Source organism: Mustela nigripes, chromosome 12, assembly GCF_022355385.1.
Source record: "Mustela nigripes isolate SB6536 chromosome 12, MUSNIG.SB6536, whole genome shotgun sequence".
Taxonomy (NCBI): domain Eukaryota; kingdom Metazoa; phylum Chordata; class Mammalia; order Carnivora; family Mustelidae; genus Mustela; species Mustela nigripes.
The window spans coordinates 149,205,294-149,229,267 of NC_081568.1; the positions used below are offsets into that span (position 1 = coordinate 149,205,294).

The 23,974-nt window shown below is 47.7% G+C and overlaps 1 protein-coding gene across 1 annotated transcript; it reads left to right on the forward strand.

The window, feature by feature from the left end:
* Positions 1-25: 25 nt before the first annotated feature.
* On the forward strand, positions 26-15,036 carry SH3BP5L (SH3 binding domain protein 5 like). Its single transcript, XM_059416277.1, has 7 exons — positions 26-125; positions 595-1,210; positions 7,086-7,148; positions 7,310-7,438; positions 9,013-9,174; positions 9,915-10,088; positions 10,627-15,036. Exons 2-7 carry the CDS (start codon positions 1,025-1,027, stop codon positions 11,071-11,073), a joined length of 1,161 nt encoding a protein of 386 aa, XP_059272260.1. The 5' UTR covers positions 26-125; positions 595-1,024; the 3' UTR covers positions 11,074-15,036.
* The last annotated feature ends 8,938 nt before the right edge of the window (positions 15,037-23,974 follow it).

The following is a 23,974-nucleotide window of genomic DNA, read 5'->3' on the forward strand; positions in this document are numbered from 1 at the left end:
TAGCGGATGACGAATTTCCGCTTCCTCTCGGCCCAGTCGTATTTGGTTGGACGGGCTTGTTGCGGGGAAGGAGGGGACAGATTGTTTGCAGTGGAGGAGCTCGGAGTACGGGAAGGTAAACTGAGGTAAGGTTCGGCGCGCGTGTGGCGGGGGCTGGAGGTTTTGCACCCGTCTGCGTAGGAGGACTGGGGGCAGGGTCTTCGGGATTTGAGGGAGCGAGTGGGGTTGGGAGCGGGAGGCTCAGGCTGTCCTCAGGTTTGAAGAGAGGAGGTGGGGCGGGGCTGGGGGAGGGTTACTAGGGGGAATTGCAGAGCCCGGGTCCCGGGTGGGGTGGAGTAGGGGTGGGCTGAAGGAAGGAGGGTGTGGAGAGAGAACGGGAGCTCGGAGGGAAGCCGGGGAGGGGCTGGGACGGGGGAGGTGTCGGACCTCAAGCTCTTGAAGGCGGGGGAAAGTAGTCGCGCCGGGGTCTGCTGAGGATGTGGGAGTCTGCGAGGACTAGCGTGCGCTTCCCGGGGGGCCGACGGTGCGGACGGAGATGGTGGCCCAAGTGTGTTCTTACGCTGCCCGTACATTTGGCCTTTGTTTCCCTCGCAGCTCCCCCGAGACCGGCACCCCGCAGCCTCGGTTCCGGCCCAGCCTCATCTCTCCAGCTGCCGCCACAGCCTGGAGGCGCCTGCCTCCGCCCTCCCGAATGGTGCTACTCCTCGCAGGCCTCGGCCCGGGATCCAGACCTCCTTTGCCCCCTGCCTCGGAGCTTCTGCTCCGGGTCTCCCCCGGTGGACTGCTCGTGGCGGGCAGGGAAGAACTTTTCCACAGACAAGGCTATCGCTGCAGGAGCGCCTCCGACGCTTTGAATCTCGGCCTCTAACCCGGTGTGGGGGTGTCCCTCTCTCCCCTCTTCTACCTGCCGAGAGGAGAATCCCTTCTTCTTGCAGCCCAGAGCCCGGGAGGTCCCAAGGTGGGGCCCTGGTCCCAGCATGTCAGTCCTCTCTTGTGCGTAGGGCTGTGCCCTCTCCCCGTTAGCATGGCCGAATTCAGGCCGGTGCCCGGGGGGCGGGAGACCCCGCAGGGGGAGCTTCGGGTGGAGGTGGTAGAGGATGAATCCTCGCGGAGCCCGGTCGCGGAGGAGCCGGGGAGAGGCGGCAGCAGCCACGGCAGTGAGGCCAAACTGTCTCCCAGGGAAGAGGAAGAGCTGGATCCTCGGATACAGGTGAGAAGACACAGGGCGCCCAGATTCCAGCTCTCTGGGGGAGCTATTCGATGAGCGAAGGGTCAGACTGACCCTCTGTCCCGTGCCCTGTGCATGGGGGCAGGAAAGGGAGGCAGGCTTGTCAGTAGGTCGTCGCAGGACAGCGTAGCCGGTGCTGAGAGCGCTGTGTGTGATGCCAGGTCAGAGAGGGCCCGCAGCCGAAGGCCTCCAGACCACGTGAAGCCGCAGACCGGCCTCAGGTGCAGGGCCTTCTCTGGGTCAGCCGAGAGTAGTACTCTTGTTCTCCTTTCCATACAAGCGAAGGGGCTCTCACCTCAGAGACGCGCTGTGCGACACGGTGGTTTTGGGATCGGTGGTTTTGGGATCGGGAGGCAGTTTCGTATCTTCCCTTCTCTCCTTTCCTCATCAGCGCTTCCCCAGGGAGGGTCGCACCTCCCTGGTGGGACAGGACACATCCTGCAGTGGCTCCACAGAGGGAGGCCTCCAGGGAAGTCCTGATGTGTTTAGGGAGTGGTCTTGAGCCATGGTCAGTCCTTAATAACAGATTGCCAGTTCTGAGGATGCTGGTTACAACTGGTGAACAGAGAAGCCGATTTATTACCTTGGAGTATGAACAGCCTAGCAGTTGTTAGGATGGGCAGATCTTTGAAGGGGACCTCCGAGCCGTGGGGGAGGAGGACAGGCATGAGTGCGGGTGAGATGCTTGGTCAGCGGAGGTGGGACTGTAGTGTTTTGGGGCAATGACGGGGAAAGCTGCTTGGTGGGGTGAAGGCAGGAGGTTCCCGTGTGTTGGGGGTTGAGTCTGCTGTAAGGTCTGGCAGCATCTCCAAGATGTGGATGTAGAGGTACCTGTAGATGAGAAGAGCATCTTAGGGCTTGCATTCCTGGGCTTCTCTGCCAATAGGCCTTTGTTAGGTTGTTTCTGTGAGTCAAGAAGAAATAAAATCTGGTTCTAGTATCCTCCTGCCCTCTTGCTGGGGGTTCTCTGAACGTGGGGTCAGGAAGCTGTGTCCACACTTACACTGGAGCTGTGGTGAGCCGTTTGTTTACTGGCGTGAGCCTGTCTCATGGGTGTCTCATTGAAAACAGCTTAGTTTCTCCTGCTAATTCTACAGATTTGTCATCTACTGAGGAAGTAAGTTGTAGGGAAAAACGTGTTGGGCCGAAATTGGAGCAACCTCCAGCCCCCTGCTTTGTGATTCTCATGTGAGTTATGTAATCTCTGAGCTTCCCCTCCTTCATCTAGGAGTTGGTGGAGCTGATTGGCTCAGCTCGTTGCTCTGCTCTGCCGGGGTCCTGATTCTTGGCTCTCATAACTCTTCTGCTTATCTCTCCGTGAAAGTTCGTAGGTAGTACTTTGGGAAAGAGACCCCTCTCTGTTCTGTGGGGAGGACGGCTGGGTGATGCGCCTCATGCATCTCCTTCCAGTGCTCCTTGCTCTGCTCCAGGGAAGAATCTGCTATGGGTGCTTTCTTTGCTCAGGCTCTCTTGCTCCTGTGTGTTTTTCCAGTGCCCACACAGGCAAAGGCCACAGCACAAAGAGGCACTCTCATGTTGTGCTGTTCAATAAAGTAGCTGTTAGCCGCATGTGGTTACTTCAGTAAGATCAATTAAAATTAAATAAAAAATAGAATTGCAGTTTTCCAGCTGCCCTTGGTATTGCAGAGGTAGAACAATTTCCACCATCAGAGTCCTCCTGGATGAGGGCCAGAGAGTACCACGAAGGCATAAGATTTGCCTTGAATCCAGGGAGCTCACAGTGTTACCAGAGCAAGAGGGACAGGCAGACTGTAGTCTCTCTTGCTAAACAGGAGGCACATTGTGGAGTGGTGTGGGTCAGGTATGGAGGGAAGGTCTTGTCGTAGGGGCCTCCACCTTGGGTGGCACACTTGTGGCTGGGCCAGTGCTCTGCCCTTAGCAGGGCCTTTGCATCTTCTTGCCATGTGGAAGAGGTAGCCCGATGTGAGGGGCACCTCTCACAGAGAAAGCTGGTAGCATTCAGCCCTTCTGCGTTTGGAAGACATTGGGACATGTGTCATGTGAGTTCCCTCTTGGTGTTGACAGTACAGAAGACCAGGTTATTCGGGAGTAACTGTCTCAGTAGTTTAAATGGATTCTCAGTGTATTTTGTGGGTCTCCACTAACAGACCTGTCATAATCTACCAGCAGGTTTTAAAAAGACCTGTTCCTGAGCCATGCCCAGAAATGTGAATTCTGGTGTTGATTGGGTGAGAAGTGGACATGCAGCCTACACGTCTGCTGAGCCAGGGGATATCCCAAAGGCTAGGGACTCTGTTCAGTTATTTTCTGAAACTCCAAGATATGGTCACTCTTAAGGCAAGGCTCTTACTCCTGTCGGGAGTAGGGTTTCTTGGCAGGCAGTTTGTGTCTCTGTTGTCTGGTGGGATGCCTTTGGAAGTTGGAGGGAAGCCAGCTGGAGGCCAGCTCTAGGCCTGCCTGGAGTGTGCTGTCCCCCAGGGAAGGCCACTGGCTTTGTCTCCAGGCCTTGACCTCAGCATAGTTCTCCAAGGCCTTCAGTCTGGTACTCGGCTTTCTGCAAGGGTCCCAGTGGAGGGAAGAAATGAAGGAGGGTGGTGCTAGGATGGGTCTGCGTCTCTTCCCCTGCGACTTTCTTAGTTCTGTTTGTGATGGGCATGTTCATCCTCCTCAGGTGAATGGACACACTTACTTCCTCTGTAGCCTCTTCAGAGTGACCTCTTCATCCTCCTCCCAAGTATCAGTTTAGCTCTCACAGGACAGTCAGATTTCCCCTATTTCTCAATCCTTGGGCCATGCATCACCCTGGCTCTGTATCACCATGGGCTTAAATGTTTCAGTGGCCTGCGCAAGGTGGGCGGGAGCATCTGTCGGCTGAGCAACCATGCCTTTGACAGTGGCCTGGCATCTTTGGAATGTGCCTGGTGTGCCCCAGGAAGGTCACCCTCCCTGCTGGTTGCGCCCTCCCTGATGGATGATGTGTGCTGACTCAGACTTCATCGTGTTCAAATTCCATTTCATCCGGGTGCCAGGAGTCCCTGGTGGAGCAGGCCAAATGGAATGTGTTGCCAGCTTCCCTAAACAGAGCCCTGAGTGCTTGTTGGCTTCCCACTAAGCCTTGCCTTGGGTCTGCCCCAGCCTGGTTATCCACCCTGCCCTCTAGCCTATTCTGTTCCCTGGTCTCCTGGTCCTGTTAGAAGAAGCTTTGCTGCTGAGTGGTGGACCTCATCATCAAAATATTTTAGTCGCTGGAAGTGCTGTGTGGGCACAAGTTCCCTTACAGGAAGATGTTCCCTCTCCTGCCCTTTGCCGGTAGCCAGAGCCCTTCACATCCTTTTCCCAGTGGGATGATTTATGGAGAGCCGTTCACTCCTGTGATGATCTTGTTAGGATCTGGAAGCATGCTGGGCCATGGAACTGAGTGGGATCCAGTATCGGACCTTGGTTTGCCCACGGGAATGTTGCAGGATGGCCTTTACTGACCTCCTCATCTCCTCTAGGCTCAGTTTATTGCCTCCTGAGGCCTGCATGTCCTTTTCCTACCAAGACTGTGGTTTTTCTAGGTGATTGTACTCCTGTCTTCTCTGAGGCATCCATCCAAGGATGTCCTTAGTTCTAGGATGGTGGTCACAGTAGCGGGAAAGCCAGATTCCTCATCAGGTCCTAGGTCCATTTTCAATTCTACCCCTAATTCCCTGCTTTATTGTTTCCGATCTAGCAAATTTGAATGAGCTGAGAAAGAGTATTCTTGCAGGAGCTGCTGAAAGCACTGTTACCTCCTCTCCCGGATAGCCTGAAACCTGCTCCGGGCCTAATCAAGCTAGAGGAGAGTAGGCTCACAGTGGGAGAGGTTGCCTCTCATCCTGACAAGAACTGTGGTTTTTGAGGAATCTTTCCATCGACTGAAGGTGGTATCCTGGGTAGGAAAGTTCTGTGAAACTCAGAGCTGTGTGTTGGGAGGTGCTGGCTCTGCCTCTGGTCCTCTTCAGGGGTCCTTTGAGTCATGTCACTGCTTGTAGTTCATAGCATTTTGATGTGATCTTCTGGTCACTGGGTTGTGTGACTAATGTGCACCAGCTTCTGGACCCACAGTGTCCAGGGTGGGAGCCACATGCTACTGGTCAGGTTGAGATGTGCCCTAAGGCTCAAATGTGCAAGGATTTCAAAGGCATAGATTGAAAGGAATGTAAAAATATTTTATAATTTATGTTGATAACATGTTAAAATTTTAACATTTTGGGTATTTGGGATAAATGGAATGTATTGTTAACAACTTAACCTGTTTGCTTTTGCATTTTTTAAAAAATGGTTGCCAGAAAACTAAAAATTCAATGTGAGGCTCACATATATTTGTTGGATTGTTCTGCTCTGTAAAGTTTGGAGCCAAATTTATGGCCGCCTTTGAGGCAGGGTTGTGCATTGTTGTTGGCGTGCATATTTCTCTATCCTTGTTCCTGGTTCTGTTATATGTTTCTTCCTTTCACTGTAATTTGGGCATATAATTTGGTTTCCTGGATTCTTAATTGCTGACTTAAACCTTTTAGGGGTTGAGGAAAGGCATAGAAATAAAAAGACTAAAAGGGGATCATATACTGGGTTGTTGGAAGGGCCAGATGAGGTGTGTGGGGGCCAGTGATGGCAGCATCAGTCATTGCCAAGTGCAGGTCATGTCTGGGTCGTGGGCAGCAAGCAGACTCAGGCTGGGTTCCACCACCCTGTCCAGGAGCTGCAAGGCCCCTGGGAGAGGATCCCATAGCTGAGTGTCAGGAATCTCACTGGGCATTGCTCTTTCTCAGGAGTGTCCTTGGCTTGGTGGGCTCATGATTTCTCCCTGAGGTTCTCCCTCCTTGCTACAGACTCTGTTATATGAGGACCTGGGGTCTCTGACAGCCCAGTGCCCAGGCAGGCCTAGAAGCCTCTTGAGTCATGTGATACTCCCTAATTTTGACCTTACTTACCTGTCAGACTCAGAATTCTGTGTCCTGCATTTGTCTGGTATCCTCCCTGTTCTCCCCCACCTGGAATACTACAGACAGCCTACCTCTGGCTCTTGTAAATGTCCCTCGTATTGCTCAGATCTGCCTTCCTGAACCACAGACCAGGTGGTGCCACACTCTGAGGGGCTTCCCCTGCCACTGGGAAAAGTTGTGGTATCCTTTCTCTGTGCCCTAGCCTTGCTGGCTTCTTACTTGACAAGCTCCCTGCCCCAGGCACCTGATCTCCTGATTCTTGGCTCCTTCCTGTCACTGGTGGTTTTCTTTTCTCTGTATCCATCAAGGCCCAGCTTAGGAGCAAGGACTTTGAGCATCCTGCCCTGGCCTTTCCTGCCAAGGCAGATGACCCTGCTGCCCCCACCATGCCCACCTGTTATAGCTGCTTACACTGCTGAGGCCCTGTTGCTTGCTTACTGGGCCAAGAGTGGCCACCTCTTTGTTTTCTGAGTGCTGGGGTCTCAGCAATGCTGAGCTGTGATGCATATGTAGAAAACCTGTGATGGGTGAGTAGTTAGGGGTAGTGTTCTCTGACTTAGCTCTGCAGAGACCTCTGGCCGTAGTGTGAAGAGAAGGTGGCACGATCTGATGAAGCGAGGGCAGGCTTGCTTCCATTTTGCTGTGGGTGCATGCGTGTTCCATTTGCTGAATGTTGATTTCCTCATTGTTAAAATGGGGGTTTAATGATCGGATGCAGAGATGGAGTTGGGGAGGATTGCAGGAGACTATGTTATTAGGTCTCCTTCAAGGAGCCATTCCACAGAGCCTCCTGCATCTCTTCCCTTCTCTGGTCAGGTGGACTTTCCCTCCTTGCACTGCCCTTCCAGCCCACGTGGTTCTCATGAGGCTACTTTCTACTGCTTTAATTTTTTGCCCCTCTCCGGCAGGAAGAGCTAGAGCATCTGAACCAGGCCAGCGAAGAGATCAACCAGGTGGAGCTACAGCTGGATGTGAGTATTGCTCCTTTTCCTCACACCCTTGGGCTGGTCCCGGAGGTGTCTTCTCTCCCTGTTCAATATGGCGGCAGTGAAGGGGCATGTATGAAAAGCTGGAGGGGCTGGGACCCACACATATGCCTTCCCTCTGCCCTGTGTCCCTATCCCTTTGCCAGGAGGCCAGGACCACCTATCGGAGGATCCTGCAGGAGTCAGCAAGGAAGCTCAACACGCAGGGCTCCCACTTGGGGAGCTGCATCGAGAAGGCCCGGCCTTACTATGAGGCGCGGCGGCTTGCTAAGGAGGTATGGCCAGCCGGTGTATGTTCCAGAAGGGCCATGTGCAGAGCCTGGCCCTGGACTCTTCTGTCTCTGTGTGGGGTGTGAGACGGAACACTTTCTCATTTCTTTTTTATGTCTCTTCCCTTTGGTTCATTTCTATTTTCTTTGCTCACCCCGCCATTCCTTTACCCTTTTCCTCCCCTTCTTTTTCTTTCTTTCTCCTCTCCTTTCCTTTCCTTTTTCTCTTCATTCCCCTTCCCCATCCCTCCCCTTACTTTCTTTTCTTTCTTTCTACACAAATACTGTGGGTTCATTATTGGAAGACTGCAATGTAACCGTAACTGTAAGACCAGAAGAAAACCAAAATCACCCCAAATCCTACCATGTGCATGTTTCATGTTTTTTGTACCTAGGATTTGTTTTAGTCAAGTATGGTAGGGTGGCAGACACAGAGACAGCTGCCTTGAAAGGAGAGTTTATTACTTAACATTTCCAAGAAGAAAGGACATGCCACACCATGTAGGGGATGGAAGGTACTAGAGGAAACCTTGGCTTAGAGCCTTTATTGTGTTTACAATGGGAAGGAACGGGTAAGGCAGGGTAGGCAACCTTTAGCAAATTTAGAATTTAATAGCTTGAATAATTGTGGGCTCTGGGCTATGGGGGTGGTCTCTGTGTTTTGGTAGCCGGCCCTGGAGTAACATAGGGCAGGGGAAATACTGGCTGGTGTGTGAGAGTTAGATAAAGGGGGTGGTGGGATTTGGATTGGTTGGTTTGCATTTGAGAGGTGTGCTCAAAGGGGAGTTTACTATTTTTAGGAGTTAGCTAGCCCTGGAAGGGCCACAAGGCCCCCAAGATTTCAAAGCACCAAAAAATATAGAAAATAAAAAACATACTTAATACAGCACAGGTAACCCCTTAATTTTTTTGGAGGGTTATATATTTTGCCAAAATGAGATGACATGGTATGTGCTATTTTTATTCCTTTATCTTACTTATATTATGACATGGTACCATGTCAAAAAGTATATATCCATGCTGTAATTTTTAAGAACTGCCTAATATTTCCTCTTTTTATTATTATTTTTCATTTAATCAGTTCCTTGTAACTGAAACCTTAGGTTGGTTTCCATTGTTTTGTGGTAAGCATAGCTGTGATGCCTGTCTCTGAGTGTTTGTCTTCCTTCCTTCAGCTTACCTGCTGGGCTGGAGTTGATGAAATCAGGGGTGTGTTTTCTCTAAGACTTGGTCTGTGTCATAACCACCTTGTATCTAAAGTGGTGGGGATTTTTCTTTGTTCTCTGCAGGGTAGAAAAGTCCGGTGGCCTTTGCAAATGCTGATTTCACACACTCACCCTTTAGTGGCAGTATCATTTTCCAATCTTTGTTTCTACATTTCTTTATTTAAGTCATAGCCTTACAAAATATTCTTTATAGGTAAAATGTTACTTTTTTGGCCCTTACGCTCAGTGCAGTTTGGGAAGTGAAGCCGACATTGCAACCGGCCTTCCTCCTTCTCTTGTCCTCATCTAAGCGGGGTCTCCATGGGTGGGCGGGGGTCCTTGGGGCTCCGCATCCTGATGATCCTCTCTTCCCAGGCCCAGCAAGAGACCCAGAAGGCAGCGCTGCGGTACGAGCGGGCCGTGAGCATGCACAATGCTGCCCGGGAGATGGTGTTTGTGGCTGAGCAGGGTGTCATGGCTGATAAGAACCGGCTAGACCCCACCTGGCAGGAGATGCTCAACCATGCCACCTGCAAGGTGAGCCAGGCCATGTCAGCAGGTCTTCCCAGGTTCCTTTGCTTCCTTTGCTGTCCTTTCATCCCATCGCCCTCCTGCCTCCTCTCTGTCTTCTCCACTCAGGCCTTTCTTCGGCCTTGATTCTGTTTCAAGCCAAACCTCTTTCTTGCTCTCTGTCCTGTCTAGGCTTTGCTAGTGTACCTTTTGCAGTGTAGTTTATGTATCATTTCTCAGCTATTCAAAGGAGAGGGTGGTATGGGAGGATCCCTAACATCAGCTCCAGTTGGCCACCTTCACCTTGTGAAGATGTTAGTCCATTGGGAGTTGTTACAGCAGAATCACATAGACTGGGTGGCTTAAGCAACAGTTTATGTCTTCCAGTTCTGTGGGCTCGGAAGTCCAAGCTCAGGTGCAGGCCAATTTTGTATCTGGTAAGGGCCTGCTTCCTGATTCCTAGACAGCTGGGGGTCTTTTCAATGTGGTGAAAAAGCTTTCACTGAGGTGGAAGGGATGAGTGGGAGCTCTCCAGGACCTCTTTTATGAGGGCACTAATCACATTTAAACTACTCCCCCAACCTCTCAAAGGGCCCACATCCAATGCCATCACTTAAGGGTTAGGATTTCAACATAGGAATTTTGGGAGGATACAAACATTTAGTCTCTAGCAGCAAATGCCAGCTCCTGAAGGAAGATCATGTCTCAAGAGGCAAAAGCATGCGTCCTCGGTCAGTGACGGATGTCCTCTGCCCCATCTGGGCCAGGTGAATGAAGCAGAGGAGGAGCGGCTTCGTGGTGAGCGGGAGCATCAGCGGGTGACCCGGCTGTGCCAGCAGGCTGAAGCTCGGGTCCAGGCCCTGCAGAAGACGCTCCGGCGGGCCATTGGCAAGAGCCGCCCTTACTTCGAGCTCAAGGCCCAGTTCAGCCAGATTCTGGAGGTAAGGGAGGAGTGGGAGAGGGGGAGGGTCTGAACAGTCAGGAACGGGATAGGCATGGAGAGTGAGGGCAGTTAGAGGGGATGTTGGTGCTTCTCCAGGCCATCTGCTAGACCAGTGTGGTGGGACAGGTGGTAGGACAGGTGCTTAGAATGACCCACAGGAGTGGGAATTGGGCTTGGAGGATGGGTGCTGGCAGAGAATGGAGTCGAAAGGAGGTAAGTGAGAGAAAGTGGGAATTGGGAAACCAGGGAGAATGGGGATCAGGAACTGGCCAGAAAGGGAAAGGGCACAGTGGGGAGAGGAGGAGTAGGTGGGAATGAGGACCTGGTGGGAAGGTCTTAAGACGGTCAGGTTTAGGTGAGGAGCTGGGCAGGAAGGCTGGGGAAGAGGAATCCAAAGAGGAGGACCGAAGGGGGCTGGACTGAGTGGGGTAGAGCCCTGTGGTTTTGTGTTGGGTGGTCTGGGAAAGGAGGCACTGTGCAGAGTGCTCAGGGGGCTCAGAGTGCTTGATCACCTCATTCTGTTCCTCCTTCCTCAGGAGCATAAGGCCAAGGTGACAGAGCTGGAGCAGCAGGTGGCCCAGGCCAAGACTCGCTATTCAGTTGCCCTGCGCAACCTGGAGCAGATCAGCGAGCAGATTCACGCACGGCGCCGGGGCCAGCTCCCGCATGCCCCAGGCCAGCGGCGTTCCTCCCCTGTCGGGGCAGAGGCTGGGCCTGATGGTGGGGAGGATGGGGACAGTGGGATCATCGAGGGGGCTGAAGGCGGGGGCCTGGAGGAGGGCAGTAGCCTGGGTCCTGGGGCTGCCCCTGACACAGACACGCTTAGCCTGCTGAGCCTGCGCACGGTGGCCTCGGACCTGCAGAAATGTGACTCTGTGGAGCACCTGCGGGGCCTCTCAGACCACACCAGTCTGGACGGCCAGGAGCTGGGTTCCCAGAGCGGGAGCCGTGGGGGCCGCCACCAGCGCAGCATCAGCCTGTAGTCCATGCTCAGGGTGGCTAGTCCTTTCATCACCACTGGCCCTCGTAGGGCTGGACAGGCTCTGTGCTCCCTCTTCCTCAGGTCCTTTCTTCCCTTGGAGAGGTCAGGTTGGTCCTTGCCTCTGGTGGATTTCTCCCTGTCCTTGCCCTCCCAGCTCCCTCTTCACAGGTGGCAGCTCTCTTTGCCTTACCCTTTCAGAAGGCTTTTCTCTGGCTCTCACATTTGCCCTCTCCTGCTAGCTCCTCATGGTCTGATGCCCTTTGCTGCCCCCTTTCTGCTTTCCTTCCATCTGTCTGGCTTTCCCCTCAGGGAACTTGGTCTAGAAGGCACAGGGAAGCCCATGGGAGAAGGTGGGTGTGCGACCCAAGTCCTGGCATCTTGGCCCCTAGCTCGAGGAAATAGGTGTTCCTTCCACCTCCCCATCTCCCAAGGTCTAGGGATGCTACAGAGCTCTTCTGGCAGCCCTGTGCCCTAGGCCTCTGTCCCGGCCTGCCCATATGGAACCTGAAATGCACTGTAGGACTGTGTACGTCTGGAAGACACTACTGATCCCTATAGTGCTCCCTCCTCATGACCTAAGCCACTTTGCTATGTGTGCCACAAAGCAGGATTGGAAGGGTACCAGTGTCAGAGAAGGTGAAACCCAAACCCACTGTCAACACAGAGTACACCACCCACTCCAGATAGGCTCCCATGTGTATGGTGTTTTCCGCAGCTGGGCTGGGCTGTTAACATTGCTAAGGTGCCAGTGGGTCTCTAACAAGGGTCCATGTTGGCAGGTGGACATGAAATGAGGTCCTGATGGTTGAGGCCCTTGCCATTCATGCTGCAGAGTTGGGTTTACTTTTTCTGGGTAGAGGATGTTGAGCTGAATCTCAGCACCCTCCTGCGGGGTGGAGTTAGGGAAATTGGTGCTCAGTTGCTCTCCCTCTTGCTCTCCCAAACCAAACAATACCTACTCCAGGATCTCTTAGGGAAATGCTCAAGTTTGGCTGCACAGCCTTCTCTGTTGTAGGTAGGGGTTGTCCTGGGGTGAGGGAGCCCACCCTCCATGGGGAGCAGCTCTGGGTGTTTGGTGGTGTTCCAGGCCCTATGGTGGGGAAGGTGGGGAAGCCATGGTAGATCTGGGTGCCTTGGGAGAACTGGTCCTTCTTCCTTTGCCACCCTAAGAGGTCTGAGAGCTGGACTCTGGGCAGGACAGCTTGCACCTAGGCCTTTGTGCTGCTGCTGTCACCTGGGAGGAGTGGGCTTTCATATGGAGGGTGGTGTCTCCCTGTGCTAAGGTGGTCACTATGAGAACCACTGGGTTTGAGGTGGCCATGGGTGAAGGGAAGAAAGGGAGGGAGGACGTGGGCATGCGTGTGTGCATGTGTTGGGGGAGTATGTGTGTGTGTGTGTGTGTGTGTGTGAGAGAGAGAGTGTGTGTGTGAGAGAGAGAAAAGGGTATGCCCCTGATTTTATTTAAATAAAATAGTTTATGTATCAGTAATGTTTGCTGTCCCTGTCAGGGGAGGGAGGAAGAGAAGGGCAGAGTGTGTGTGGGGAGGCTCTTGATGGGTGAGTCAGGGCAGGGAAGATGCCTCCTCCTCCCACCTTTGAGGTGAGGAGGGGTCAGCAGGGTGGAGAGGACATTGTTCTAGTGGTCCGGAAAAGACAAAGGTGCCAGTCCTGGGTGTGTCTGTAGTTGAGCATGAAGGAAGGGGAGGGACAAAAGTAGGGTTGTAGGAGACTTAAGTTTCAGATAGAGTTTTTGTCTCCTGCAGTGTTTAGGACATAATACTAAGTTTTTATGTTGTCTGTCTAAAAATTAATGTAGATGAAAGGTGACACTCAAATCACGACTTGACGTGTTGTGGGGTGCAAAGGATTTGAGTGTGTTTGGACCCACAGCCTGTGAAATATCTAGTGGAATCAGGTTGGGGCGGGATGAGAACTTTGGGAGCCATGGATGTGTAGAGTGAAAGCTTTGGATCAAGCGCCCTTAGTCCCAGCCCCAGAGGTGCACCTACATTTCGGGCCAGGTGAGGAGGACATCATCCAAAGGGTGGAGAAGGCACTGCCAGGGAGGAGGGCAGGAGACCCACTGGAAACTTGATGGGAGATGGTTGTCTTGAAGACCCTTGAGGGGAAGAGTGAAGGGCAGAAGTTGGGATGGAAGGGCAGAGCAGTGACCCTGGTGATCTCAGATGGCAGATGGGCCATCAGGAGCCACTGTGTTTTGAACATGCGCTGTGTACCCTTGGACAGGTACTGTCCAGGTGTGAGACTACCTTTCCCAACCTGGACTTTTTTTTTTTTTAAACAAATTATCTTTCTCATAGTTCCAGAGGATAAAAGCCTGAGGTCAAGCCATGAGTAGGATTAATTCCTTCTGAGGGTTGTAAGGGAAGGATCTGTTTCAGGTCTCTCTCCTTAACTTGCAGATCTGTCTTCTCCCAGGGTCTTCATCTTCCCTGTGTACGAGTCTGTTCAGATTTCTCTCTTAAAACGATACCAGTCATATAGGATCAGGGTTCACCCTAATGACCTCATTTTACTTTAATAACTTCTGCAAGGACCCTATCTCCAAGTACAGTCACATTCCGACTAGGTTACAGCTTCAGCATATGAATTCTGAGGGAGACGCAATTCAGTCCATAACAGCACAAAAGCACATCATCACAATAAACAATGTAAATGGTATCTGATCCTGTCTTTCCATTACAACATCACTAGATTTAATCTACTATTTTGCTTATTGGAATGCCGTTCAACTGACCTCTCTTTCTAATTGAGAAAGTGTGGTGAGGCAGATGGGTGCCAAAATATTCCCTTTATTACTGGAAAAGTTGTGATGAGAATACATGGCCTATGTCCTTGGGCAAGTAGGCTTTCTGAGATGACACTCCAGGGTCATACTTCCTACCCACCCCCGCAAGTCACTTGGTGTGGAGGAGACCCAGAGAAGAAGGGCTGGCTGTGCACACTAGTTTCTCTTCACCAAATCACCTACCAGATAAGAATGGAGAGCTAGTAGGAGAGTTAAGAGCCAATGGTGCTGCTTCCATGTGGAAGAAAATAGCCACAGCAAATATGCCTCCCCCAACCCCCACCCTATCCCAAGTGGTCTTGTACTTATCCACTGTGACTCTTGCCAGGATATGAATTTACCTGTTTCCACAACAACCTTAGGAGGTAGGTGGCACCATGATTGTCTTTTCATAGATGCTAGTACAGGTGGGGATGCCCAATTTGCCCCCAGCCTTGTAGAAGGTAAAGGAGGCATTTGGCCTTGAGTCCACAGGGACCAGAGGTAAGAAAGTGGCGTGGGCAGAATCACCTCTCAAGAAGTGTTATTGGGGAGGGGAAGCGAGAAGTATCAGGAAGCTTGAGGAATTTTGTTTCAAAATGAGCAAGAGATGGTCAAACTGAGAGGCTGTCTCATTTCCCCCATTCCTGTACCATGTCAAAACATGGTTGGTAATAATAATTTCTCCTAAATTATGTCTTCCCCCGAGTGAGCAGTTGGGCCTCAGTCTTGCCAGCACATAATACATGCCTGGCACTAAATGTTCAGTAAACATGCTTTTCCATTTCCCTCTTCCCCCAGTTCAGATCTATGCCAGTTTACTTTGTTAGACTGTTGCTAGGAAGTCAGCATTGTATCCACAGGCCTGTGATGATATCTCCATGTCTCTACGGGTCGTTCTCAAATTTCTCTAAGCTCCAACTTATTGTAAAATGAGAAAATCTGGGTATGCCTAACCCTCTGCCAGGTCGGTGGGTGTCAGCCACAATGATCCCATATTAGCTTCCAGATGAAATGAGCGTCACATTAGGAGGCCTCCTTCGGTCCAGTGCTAGAGAAGGAGGCTTTTCTCTCTCCCTTTCCTTTTCCTTTCCCCCTTACCTCCCTTCTCTCCTTTCTCCTCTTTTCGCCCCTTCCCCCTCTTTCTTTTTTAAATAAAGGCCCTGATGAAGTTCAGGTTTACGTCTTTGTCCTGTTGTAGTTTTGGTAGTCACCCTTACCTTTTCCTCCTGTGTGGTAAAGAAGGGCTTTTTGTCGGTTGTCATGGTCCCACTCTGTCAGCAGAGGGCAGCAGCCACCAGAAAGTGAATAAGTGAATGGAGAGAAATCTAAGTCAGCTGGGTCCTGGTCCTCATTTTCTGGCAGTCCTATGAGGTTTGCCTCCTTGACACTTGGCAGGTGGTCCTGGGAACCTGGAGGGGGTAGGGGTTGGGGTGTATGCATTAGAGTGCAACCCTGCCTGTCCCCACGAGGTCATCTTGCATCCCTGATGTGCTTGGGATGGTCTGTTGTGTGTGAAAACTGCTTCAGGTTGGGGGGCACCAGATCATTTGAGGCCAGATGTTCTGTGCTTCTTGATGTCCTGTTCTTAGAACTCACCTCCTTCTTTGTTCTGCTTAGTGCTTTATTCCTCTATCCTTCCTTCACCTTTTTGCATATTATTCTCTTGGGAAGTCCCTTTGGCTTCCCTCTACTACAACTCATAAGCCTTGGGCTTCTCCTTTGTCCACCATCCATGAGCCCTGGGCTGCCATACAGCACTGTACCCTGAATTAAGGGAACCAGGGGACCATTTTGCTGACTGGCAAAAGAGTGTGTAGTTTGTTAAATATTTAGCAGTATCTTTTAGAGTTGCAAACACTGCGGTAGGGCTTGTTAGGAATACCAGAAAGTATAATAATCATGGGTTAGACATCCAGTTAGTTAAGGAACACAGGTGGATATAGGTAACAGGTCACACATGGTAGTACACAAATAGGTGTTTATTTTATTTTTTAAGATTTATTTATTTAAAGAGAGCAGAGGGAGGGGCAGAGGAAGAGGGAGAGAGAGAATCTCAGGCACACTCCCATTGAGCTTGGGGCCCGACCTGGGGTTCTAATCTTGTGACCCTGAGATCATGACCTGAGCTGAAACCAAGAGTCTGACATTCATCCTATAACTGACTGAGCCACCCAGGTGTCCCAGACAAATAGATAAAGAGGGCTGTAGTCAAGGAGAGGTCTGGGAAGTTAAGAAAGAGAACAGAGAACTTTGAGCAGAGACCTACTCTCTGAAGCTCTGGACCAGCCCCTGTCCTCAGACTGGAGAGGTGGTGGTAAGAATCTTCCCCTTGCACTCCATTTTACCAGTCCTCTTGCCACCATGCCTTACTCCTCTGAAATAGTCCTAGGCTCCTCTGGTCAGGTCCTGTGGTGACCTGTGGTGACCTCACCAGAGGTTAGGTCTTGGTGTTTTCAGGGTATGGCATGGGGTACTTTTCACCAGACATCTGTCCATTGATTTGTTTATACTTGTGCTACTCTTGGCACAACTCTTGGCACAAGTTTTTTTCTAACTTAACCTGTTAGACTTCTGCCTGTGGTTTGAGGCCCAGCTCACATGGACTTCGGACCAAATCCCCAAGGTTCCTTTGACTTGTGGGACTGGCCCAGTGTCACTCCTGGTGTCATCTCTTACTCCATCTCACTCAACACTTAACTTGGTACAATAGACATTCTACAAAATAGGGTGAGCATACGTCACGTATAGTCTAAACTGGGACACGAGTATGAAAGGGAGCAGATCCAACCCAGGACTGAAAAGCACTGACTGTACTGTCTAGAGAGACCTGTCATGCAAGGGTGTTTGCATATGGATGAGGAACTTAGCTCCTCTGAGCTCTGGTGTTCCAGTCTTCAAGAAGGGGGGCCAGACTGGGTAGATACCACCTCAGTTTATCAAAAGCACTAAGATGATACAGCTGGTGGAGGAGGTTGGGGCCTGTGAGAGGTATTTTGGTGAAGGCGGTCAGATTGTGGATGTGTTTGTAGAGAGTTTTGGGGTCTGAGCATGAGGACTCCCAAGTCCAGGGTTGGTTAGGGCCCAGCCTGGAAGCAGTAAAGAGCTGCTAGACATTTCTGCTTGGACATGAGATGGTGTCAAAGAACTTGGGCAGTGATGTTTCCGTCCTCAGGGCAGGCAGGTGGTTATCGCCCACAGTGGAGATGGGCCAGCTGACTTCATCAATATTGTTGGGAGGAGGGGCATAAAAACAAATTTCTTCCCCACTTGAGACAACATTTTGATTTAGGATGGCATGGAGATAAGGACTGAAGTTTGTCAAGAGCAGACAAATTCATCCTTTCTTAGCTGCTGTGATGTCCTAGGCCACCTTGTCCCTTTTTCTCTCTCCTTGTGATTTCTGCAATAACATGCTAACAGGAAAGGTCTTCTCCACACCCAACAGGGTCTGTCCTCCTGAGATGAGGCAGGAACTCTTACAGGGGTTGGGAGACTGAGAGAGCAGTGGAGGAAACAGTGGAAGTGGAGGGTTTCTTGGTATGAAGCTCCTTGAGCTGCAGAACTTGCAGAGGCTGCTGCTGGCTAGGGGAGAATGAAGGTCTCTCAAAGTCACCCCTTTCTTCTTATGACCTCAGTAATACTGCTGTGGTTTCAGCCTCCCACTCTCCTTGGAGAGAGAGGCCAGAAGTGCACCTGCCTAAGCACCACACGGTGGGAGTATGAATTTTTGTTCTCCCATTTGGCCTTCCTCCAGCTGATCTTTACCCAAGCCAATTCCACTTTGGACATGATTTCCTAAGCCCCTCTGATCATGAACTCTTCCTTTTTCAAACAGTTGAGTTTAGTGGAAAACACTGTATAAATCTATCCAGTTGGAAGGGGTACCTGCCAATAACAAGACAGTACATGAGGGAGGAAGCTATGTCTTCATGGCACCAACACAAATGCAAAGTTAAAAAGTGCTACCAGGTATGTTCGTGTGCCACTTTAGATACGTTATTTATTTCTGAATTGAATTAGTTTTCCTTAAAAAATCTAAAAAATGCTTCCAGGGAGAAAGCAACAAGACAAGAAGGCAGAATCTCAAAGATAGGCAAATTCATCTGGAAGCATAAAAAGGTGGGGAGGAATGAGAGAAAACACTCTGTAACTAGAGGAACCACAAGAATTGGAGAAAGTGAAAGAAGTAGAGAAGTGAGGAAGAGAGACATGAAGATGTATGTAGTCATCTGGAGGGATGGACCTGAGATAAGAAGAGGAAAATCCAGGTGACTGAGCTAGTACCAGAAATGCTCAGAGGTACCTGGACATTGAGTCGAGGTAAAATATTATCGCTCTCCCTTATCTTGACCTGTCTCAGGGTTGCTAGGTGTGGGCTGCATACCTTTTGAGAACAGGAAATAACAGATTTTGGTGAGGATGCAGAGAAAGGGGAGTTCTCTTCCACTGTGGAGGTGCAAACTGGTGGAACCACTCTGGGAAACAGTACAGAGGTTCCTCAAAAAATGCAAAATAAAACTACCCTATGATTCAGGAATTACACTACTGGGTATTTATCCAAAGGATACAAATGTACTGATTTGAAGGAGTACATGTATCCCCCCATGTTTATAGCAGCAGTGTCCACAATAGCCAGAATATGGAATGAGCCCAGATGTCCATCGACAGATGAATGGATAAAGAAGATGGACATACATATACAATGGAACATTTCTTAGCCATGGAAAAGAATGAAATCTTGCCATTTGCAATGACATGGATGGAACTTGAGAATATGCTAAGGGAAATAAATCAGAGAAAGACAAATACCATATGATTTCACTCATGTGGAATTTTAGAAACAAAACAGATGAACATATGAGAAGGGGGAAGAAATGAGGAGGCAAACCACAAGAGATTCTTAATTACAGAGAACAAAAAGGGTTGATGGAGGGAGGTGGGTGGGGATGGGTTAAATGGATGATAGGTATTAAGGAGGTACTGAGGATGAACAGTGGGTGTTTAATGTAAGTGGTGAATCACTCACTACTCCTGAAACCAATATTACATTATATGTTAACTGACTAGAATTTAAATAAAAATGTGGAACCCCTTCCCCCAACAAACAAACAAACAAAGATTGCTAGGTGTGGGTCTATTCCTGGAGTTGCAGCTGACTGCCAGGTAGAGATGTATGGTTCTGATATCAGGGAAATCACTGATAAATCTAGTTTCAGACATGCCCCACCCTCTCTTGACTCCAACAGTGTTTGAGACCATATAATGAGTTGTTAAAAAAATGAAATTCAGCTGAGTAAAGTCTAAAGACCTTATTGACTTTACTCAATGATTCATGAATGAGGCAGTATCCCATTTAGATAGAAAGGAGCTCTGAGGAACTGTACAAAACGAAAGAATTTTATGGACAGAATGGAATATGACAAGGAAGCGATACTAACAGAATGGATTGGTTGTGGCAAGGTCACCTTTAGGGAATGGCAGAGATCTGTCCTGTGGATTACCTCACTAGTGCTGAACAGGTAATTTCTGATTGGACTGGCTTAAGATTCCATTCTTGGGAGAGGCTGAAAGTGCAGTTAAATAGTGAGTCTCAGTTTGCCAACATGGGGACTAACATAAGTGACTATTTTGGGTCTGTTGTTTTATTTTTGGCAATTCCCCCCTTAACTGAGAGATGTGATAAAAATTTAAGGCATTAGTACCTTAGCTAATTTGTGCCTAGCTACTTTGCTGAAGTTCTCAGTTTTTGCTGATCCTCTGTGTGGTATTCATAGGCCTTGATATCTTTCTGCTAAATCTCTATGGTATTTGTAGGTCACAACTTCAGGTTAACATTTTTAAAATCAGTCATTCATTTTCTGACATTCCAGTTTTAGGGAGATCATTTTTTTTTGGTGGTTAGTGGTAGTGAACATGACTATAAAGCTTTTGAGAGAATACAATGTGCCAGGGAGACTACTATAATTATTATAAACAGAACAATTCCCAGTGTCTGAGATTAACTTTAGAACCCTGGTCCCCAAGGCTCAGATGAATTAAGAATAATTAAGTCAAAGAGGGATCCCTACTCACTTAAGCCAAGTTGTTTGTTTAGTGACCTGATGTAGCTAAATCTTACCTTGCGTAAAAGCATTAATTTGGGTGCAGCTAGTGGTGTTAGCTATACCACAGGCACCTTGCTCATCTAAAAGATAGTCAAAAACTGTCCTGTCATCAAGAACTATTTTGGGCAGAGAGTCTAAGAAATTTTGGGGGTCAGTGATTGCTTTAACAGTATCTGCAGTGTTTTCAAGAGTTGAAAGTTTCCTGATTATAGCTCATTCATACTCCTAACCAAGGAAGTAAGGACCTGCCAAAGGAAGTAAATCCTGACTTATGAATGTCTTCTGGTACATCCTTTCTAACTTGATGACATAAATTTGGGGAAATTTACTAATGAGTGTCTCAGTTTGATTGTGGACAGTTAGGGGCACAATTAGATAACATAAAAGGCATTGCCCAGTTATGTGCCAGCCATCTAGGTGTTCATAGGCCAAAGGAAAATGATAACCACCCAAGACAAGGATAAATTCTGTTGGGGCACAAACCATTCCCACTAATGTGGCACTATTAATAGAATTTGTTCACAACAGTTTTGTCCATTCAAGCCAAGAGCTAGTGATATTTTCAGCATATTCAGGAAATGAATCTCTGAGCTTGAAGTAAAGGTTGTTCTAAATTTCTTGCAAACAATGGGTGCTGCTGGAAAGATTTTCATGGTTGGGGGTAGTCCAGCTTAGATAATAATAAGAACATGGGAGTGCAAATTTACTATAGTTTGTGTAGGTTGTGTCTAACTGGTCAAGTATGACAGTTATAGTTGGAGTAAGGTAAAAATGCTCTCTCTCTCCCTCTCTCATTCTGTCTTTCAAATAAATAAATAAAATCTTTTAAAAAAAGATTTAAAAAAAGAGTTATTACTGATAACAGATTCCCAGGAATTACATATAATTTCTGGAACACATTACATATACCTATATAATTACAACATAAAGAAGGTTTAGTATTACACCTTACTTAACAATGCTTCCCATATAACATAACATATCAAAGAAGCCTAATTAGTTTTAAGCTCTCTTTATAAGGAGAAAGAACAAATTATTTTTTCTTTAAAGTTTTAAATTCTGCTCACTTAACACATGATAAAATTGGTTTCAGCTGTAGAATTTAGAGATTTATCACTTACGTATAACAGCCAGTGCTCATCACAACAAGTGCCCATCTTAATACTCACCACCCATTTAGAACAACCGTGACCCACCTCCCCTGCAGAAACCCACAGTTTGTTCTCTGTAGTTAAGAGTCTCTTACGGTTTGCTTTTTCCTTCCCCTATGTTCATCTGTTTTTTTTTTTTTTTCTTAAATTCCACATATGAGTGAAATCATGTGGTATTTGTCCTCTAATTGACTATTTTGCTTAGCATAGTACCCTCTAGTTCTGTCCATATCACTGCAAATGGCAGGATTTCATTCTTTTTGAAGGCTGAATAGTATTACGTTCTCTCTGTATATCATATCTAGGTGATGGACATTTGAGCTCTTTCCATAGTTTGACTGTTGTTGATAATGCTGCTATAAACATGGGGGTTCATGTACCCCTTTGGATCTGTACTTTTGTGTCCTTTGGGTAAATATCTACTAGTGCAATTGCTGGATCATACATAGGTTAGTTTTATTTTTAATTTTTTAAGCTACCCCCATATTCTTTTCCAGAGTGGCTGCACTCTGGAAATTTGCATTCCCACCAACAGTGTGAGAAGTCTCCCCTTTATCTGCATCCTTGCAATGTCTGTTGTTTCCTGTGCTGTTAATTTTAGCCATTCTGAAAGGTGTGAAATCATACCTCACTGTGGTTTTGATTTGTATTTCCCTGATGATGAGTAATGTGGAGCATTTTTTCATGTGTTTGTTAGCCATCTGGATATCTTACTTGGAAGTGTCTATTCATACCTTCTGTCCATTTCTTTTTCTGTTTTTTTTTTTTTTTTTTTTTTTTTAAAGATCTTATTTATTTATTTGACAGAGACCACAAGTAGGCAGAGAGGCAGGCAAAGAGTGAGAGATGGGGAAGCAGGCTCCCCACTGAGCAGAGAGCCTGGTGCAGAGATCAATCCCAGGACCCTGAGATCACTACCTGAGCTGAAAGCAGAGGCTTAACCCACTGAGCCACCCAGGTGCCCCTCTTTTGTCCATTTCTTAACTGGATTATTTATTTTTTGGGTGTTAAGTTTGATAAGTTCTTTATAGATTTTGGATGCTAGTACTTTAAATATTCTTAAAACATTTTTTTTTTTTTTTTTTTTGAGAGCAAATGTGAGAGAGATCACAGCAGGAGAGGGAAAAGCAGGTCAAAGAGGTTGCTGCCCATGTTCTCCTCAAGGATTGTGATGGATTCCTGTTTCACATTGAGGTCTTTCATCCATTTGGAGTCTATTTTTGTGTGTGGTATAAGGAAATGGCCCAGTTTCATTCTTCTGCACATGGCTGTCCAATTTTCCCAACACCATTTGTTGAAGAGACTGTCTTTTTTCCATTGGACATTCTTTCCTGCTTTGTTGAAGATTAGTTGACCACAAAGTTGAGGGTCTATTTCTGGGCTCTCTATTCTGTACCATCGATCTATGTGTCTGTTTTTGTGCCAGTACCATACTGTCTTGATGATGACAGCTTTGTAATAGAGCTTGAAGTCTGGAATTGTGATGCCACCAACTTTGACTTTCTTTTTCAACATTCCTCTAGATATTCAGCATCTTTTCTGGTTCTATATAAATTTTAAGATTATTTGTTCCATTTCTTCTAAAAAAATTGATGGTGTTTTGATAGGGATTGCATTAGACATGTAGATTGCTTTAGGTAGCATAGACATTTTCATAATATTTGTTCTTCCAATCCTGGAGCATGGAACATTTTTTCCATTTCTTTGTGTCTTCCTCAATTTCTTTCATGAGTACTTTATAGTTTTCTGAGTACAGTTAATTTGCTTCTTTGGTTAGGTTTATTCCTAGGTATCTTATGTTTTTGGGTGTAATTGTAAATGGGACTGACTCCTTAATTATTCCTTCTTCTGTCTTGTTGTTGCTGTATAGAAACACAACTGATTTCTTTGCATTAATTTTATGTCCTGACACTTTACTGAATTCTTGCATGAGTTCTAGCAGTTTTGGAGTGGAGTCTTTTGGGTTTTCCACATAAAGTATCATATAATCTGCAAAGAGCGATAGTTTGACTTCTTCATTGCCAATTTGGATGACTTTAATTTCTTTTTGTTGTCTGACTGCTGAGGCTAGGATTTCTAGTACTATGTTGAATAGCCCTGGTGATAATGGACATCCTTGCCATGTTCCTGACCTTACCAGAAAAGCTCTCAGTTTTTCTTCATTGATATCTAGTTTGGGTTTTTCGTAGATGACTTTGATGCTATTGAGGTATGTACCCTCTATCCCTACACTTTGAAGAGTTTTGATCAAGAAAGGAGGCTGTACTTTGTGAAATGCTTTTTCAGCATTGATTAAGAGAATCATATGGTTCTTGTTCTTTCTTTTATTACTGTATTGTATCACATTGATTGATTTGTGGATGTTGAAGCAACACTTGCAGCCCAGGAATAAATCCCACTTAGTCATGGTGAATAATCCTTTTAATGTTCTATTGGAATGCATCCGTTTCTTCCAGATTGTCAAATTTGCTAGCGTACAGTAGCTCATAATATGTTCTTATAATTGTTTGTATTTCTTTGATGTTGGTTGTGATCTCTCCTCTTACATTCATCATTTTATTTACTTGGGTCCTTTCTCTTTTCTTTATGGTAAGTCTGGTCAGGGGTTTATCAATCTTATTAATTATTTCAAAGAACCAGCTCCTAGTTTTGTTGATTTGTTCTAATTTTTTTTTTTTTTTGGTTTCTATTTCATTGATTTCTGCTCTGATCTTTATTATTTCTCTTCTCCTGCTGGGTTTAGGCTTTCTTCCCTGTTCTTTCTCCAGCTGCTTTAGGTGTAGGGTTAGACTGTGTACTTGAGACCTTGCCTCTTTCTTTCTTTTTTTTTTTTTTTTTTTGGGATTTTATTTATTT

What these genes read in the sequence shown, in the direction of transcription:
- SH3BP5L (XM_059416277.1), top strand. Translation starts at nt 1,025, where the DNA reads ATGGCCGAATTCAGGCCGGTGCCCGGGGGGCGGGAGACCCCGCAGGGG. An exon ending in AGCTGGATCCTCGGATACAG is followed by an intron (nt 1,211 to 7,085) that starts GTGAGAAGACAC and finishes CCTCTCCGGCAG; the next exon opens with GAAGAGCTAGAGCATCTGAA. An exon ending in TCAACCATGCCACCTGCAAG is followed by an intron (nt 9,175 to 9,914) that starts GTGAGCCAGGCC and finishes CATCTGGGCCAG; the next exon opens with GTGAATGAAGCAGAGGAGGA.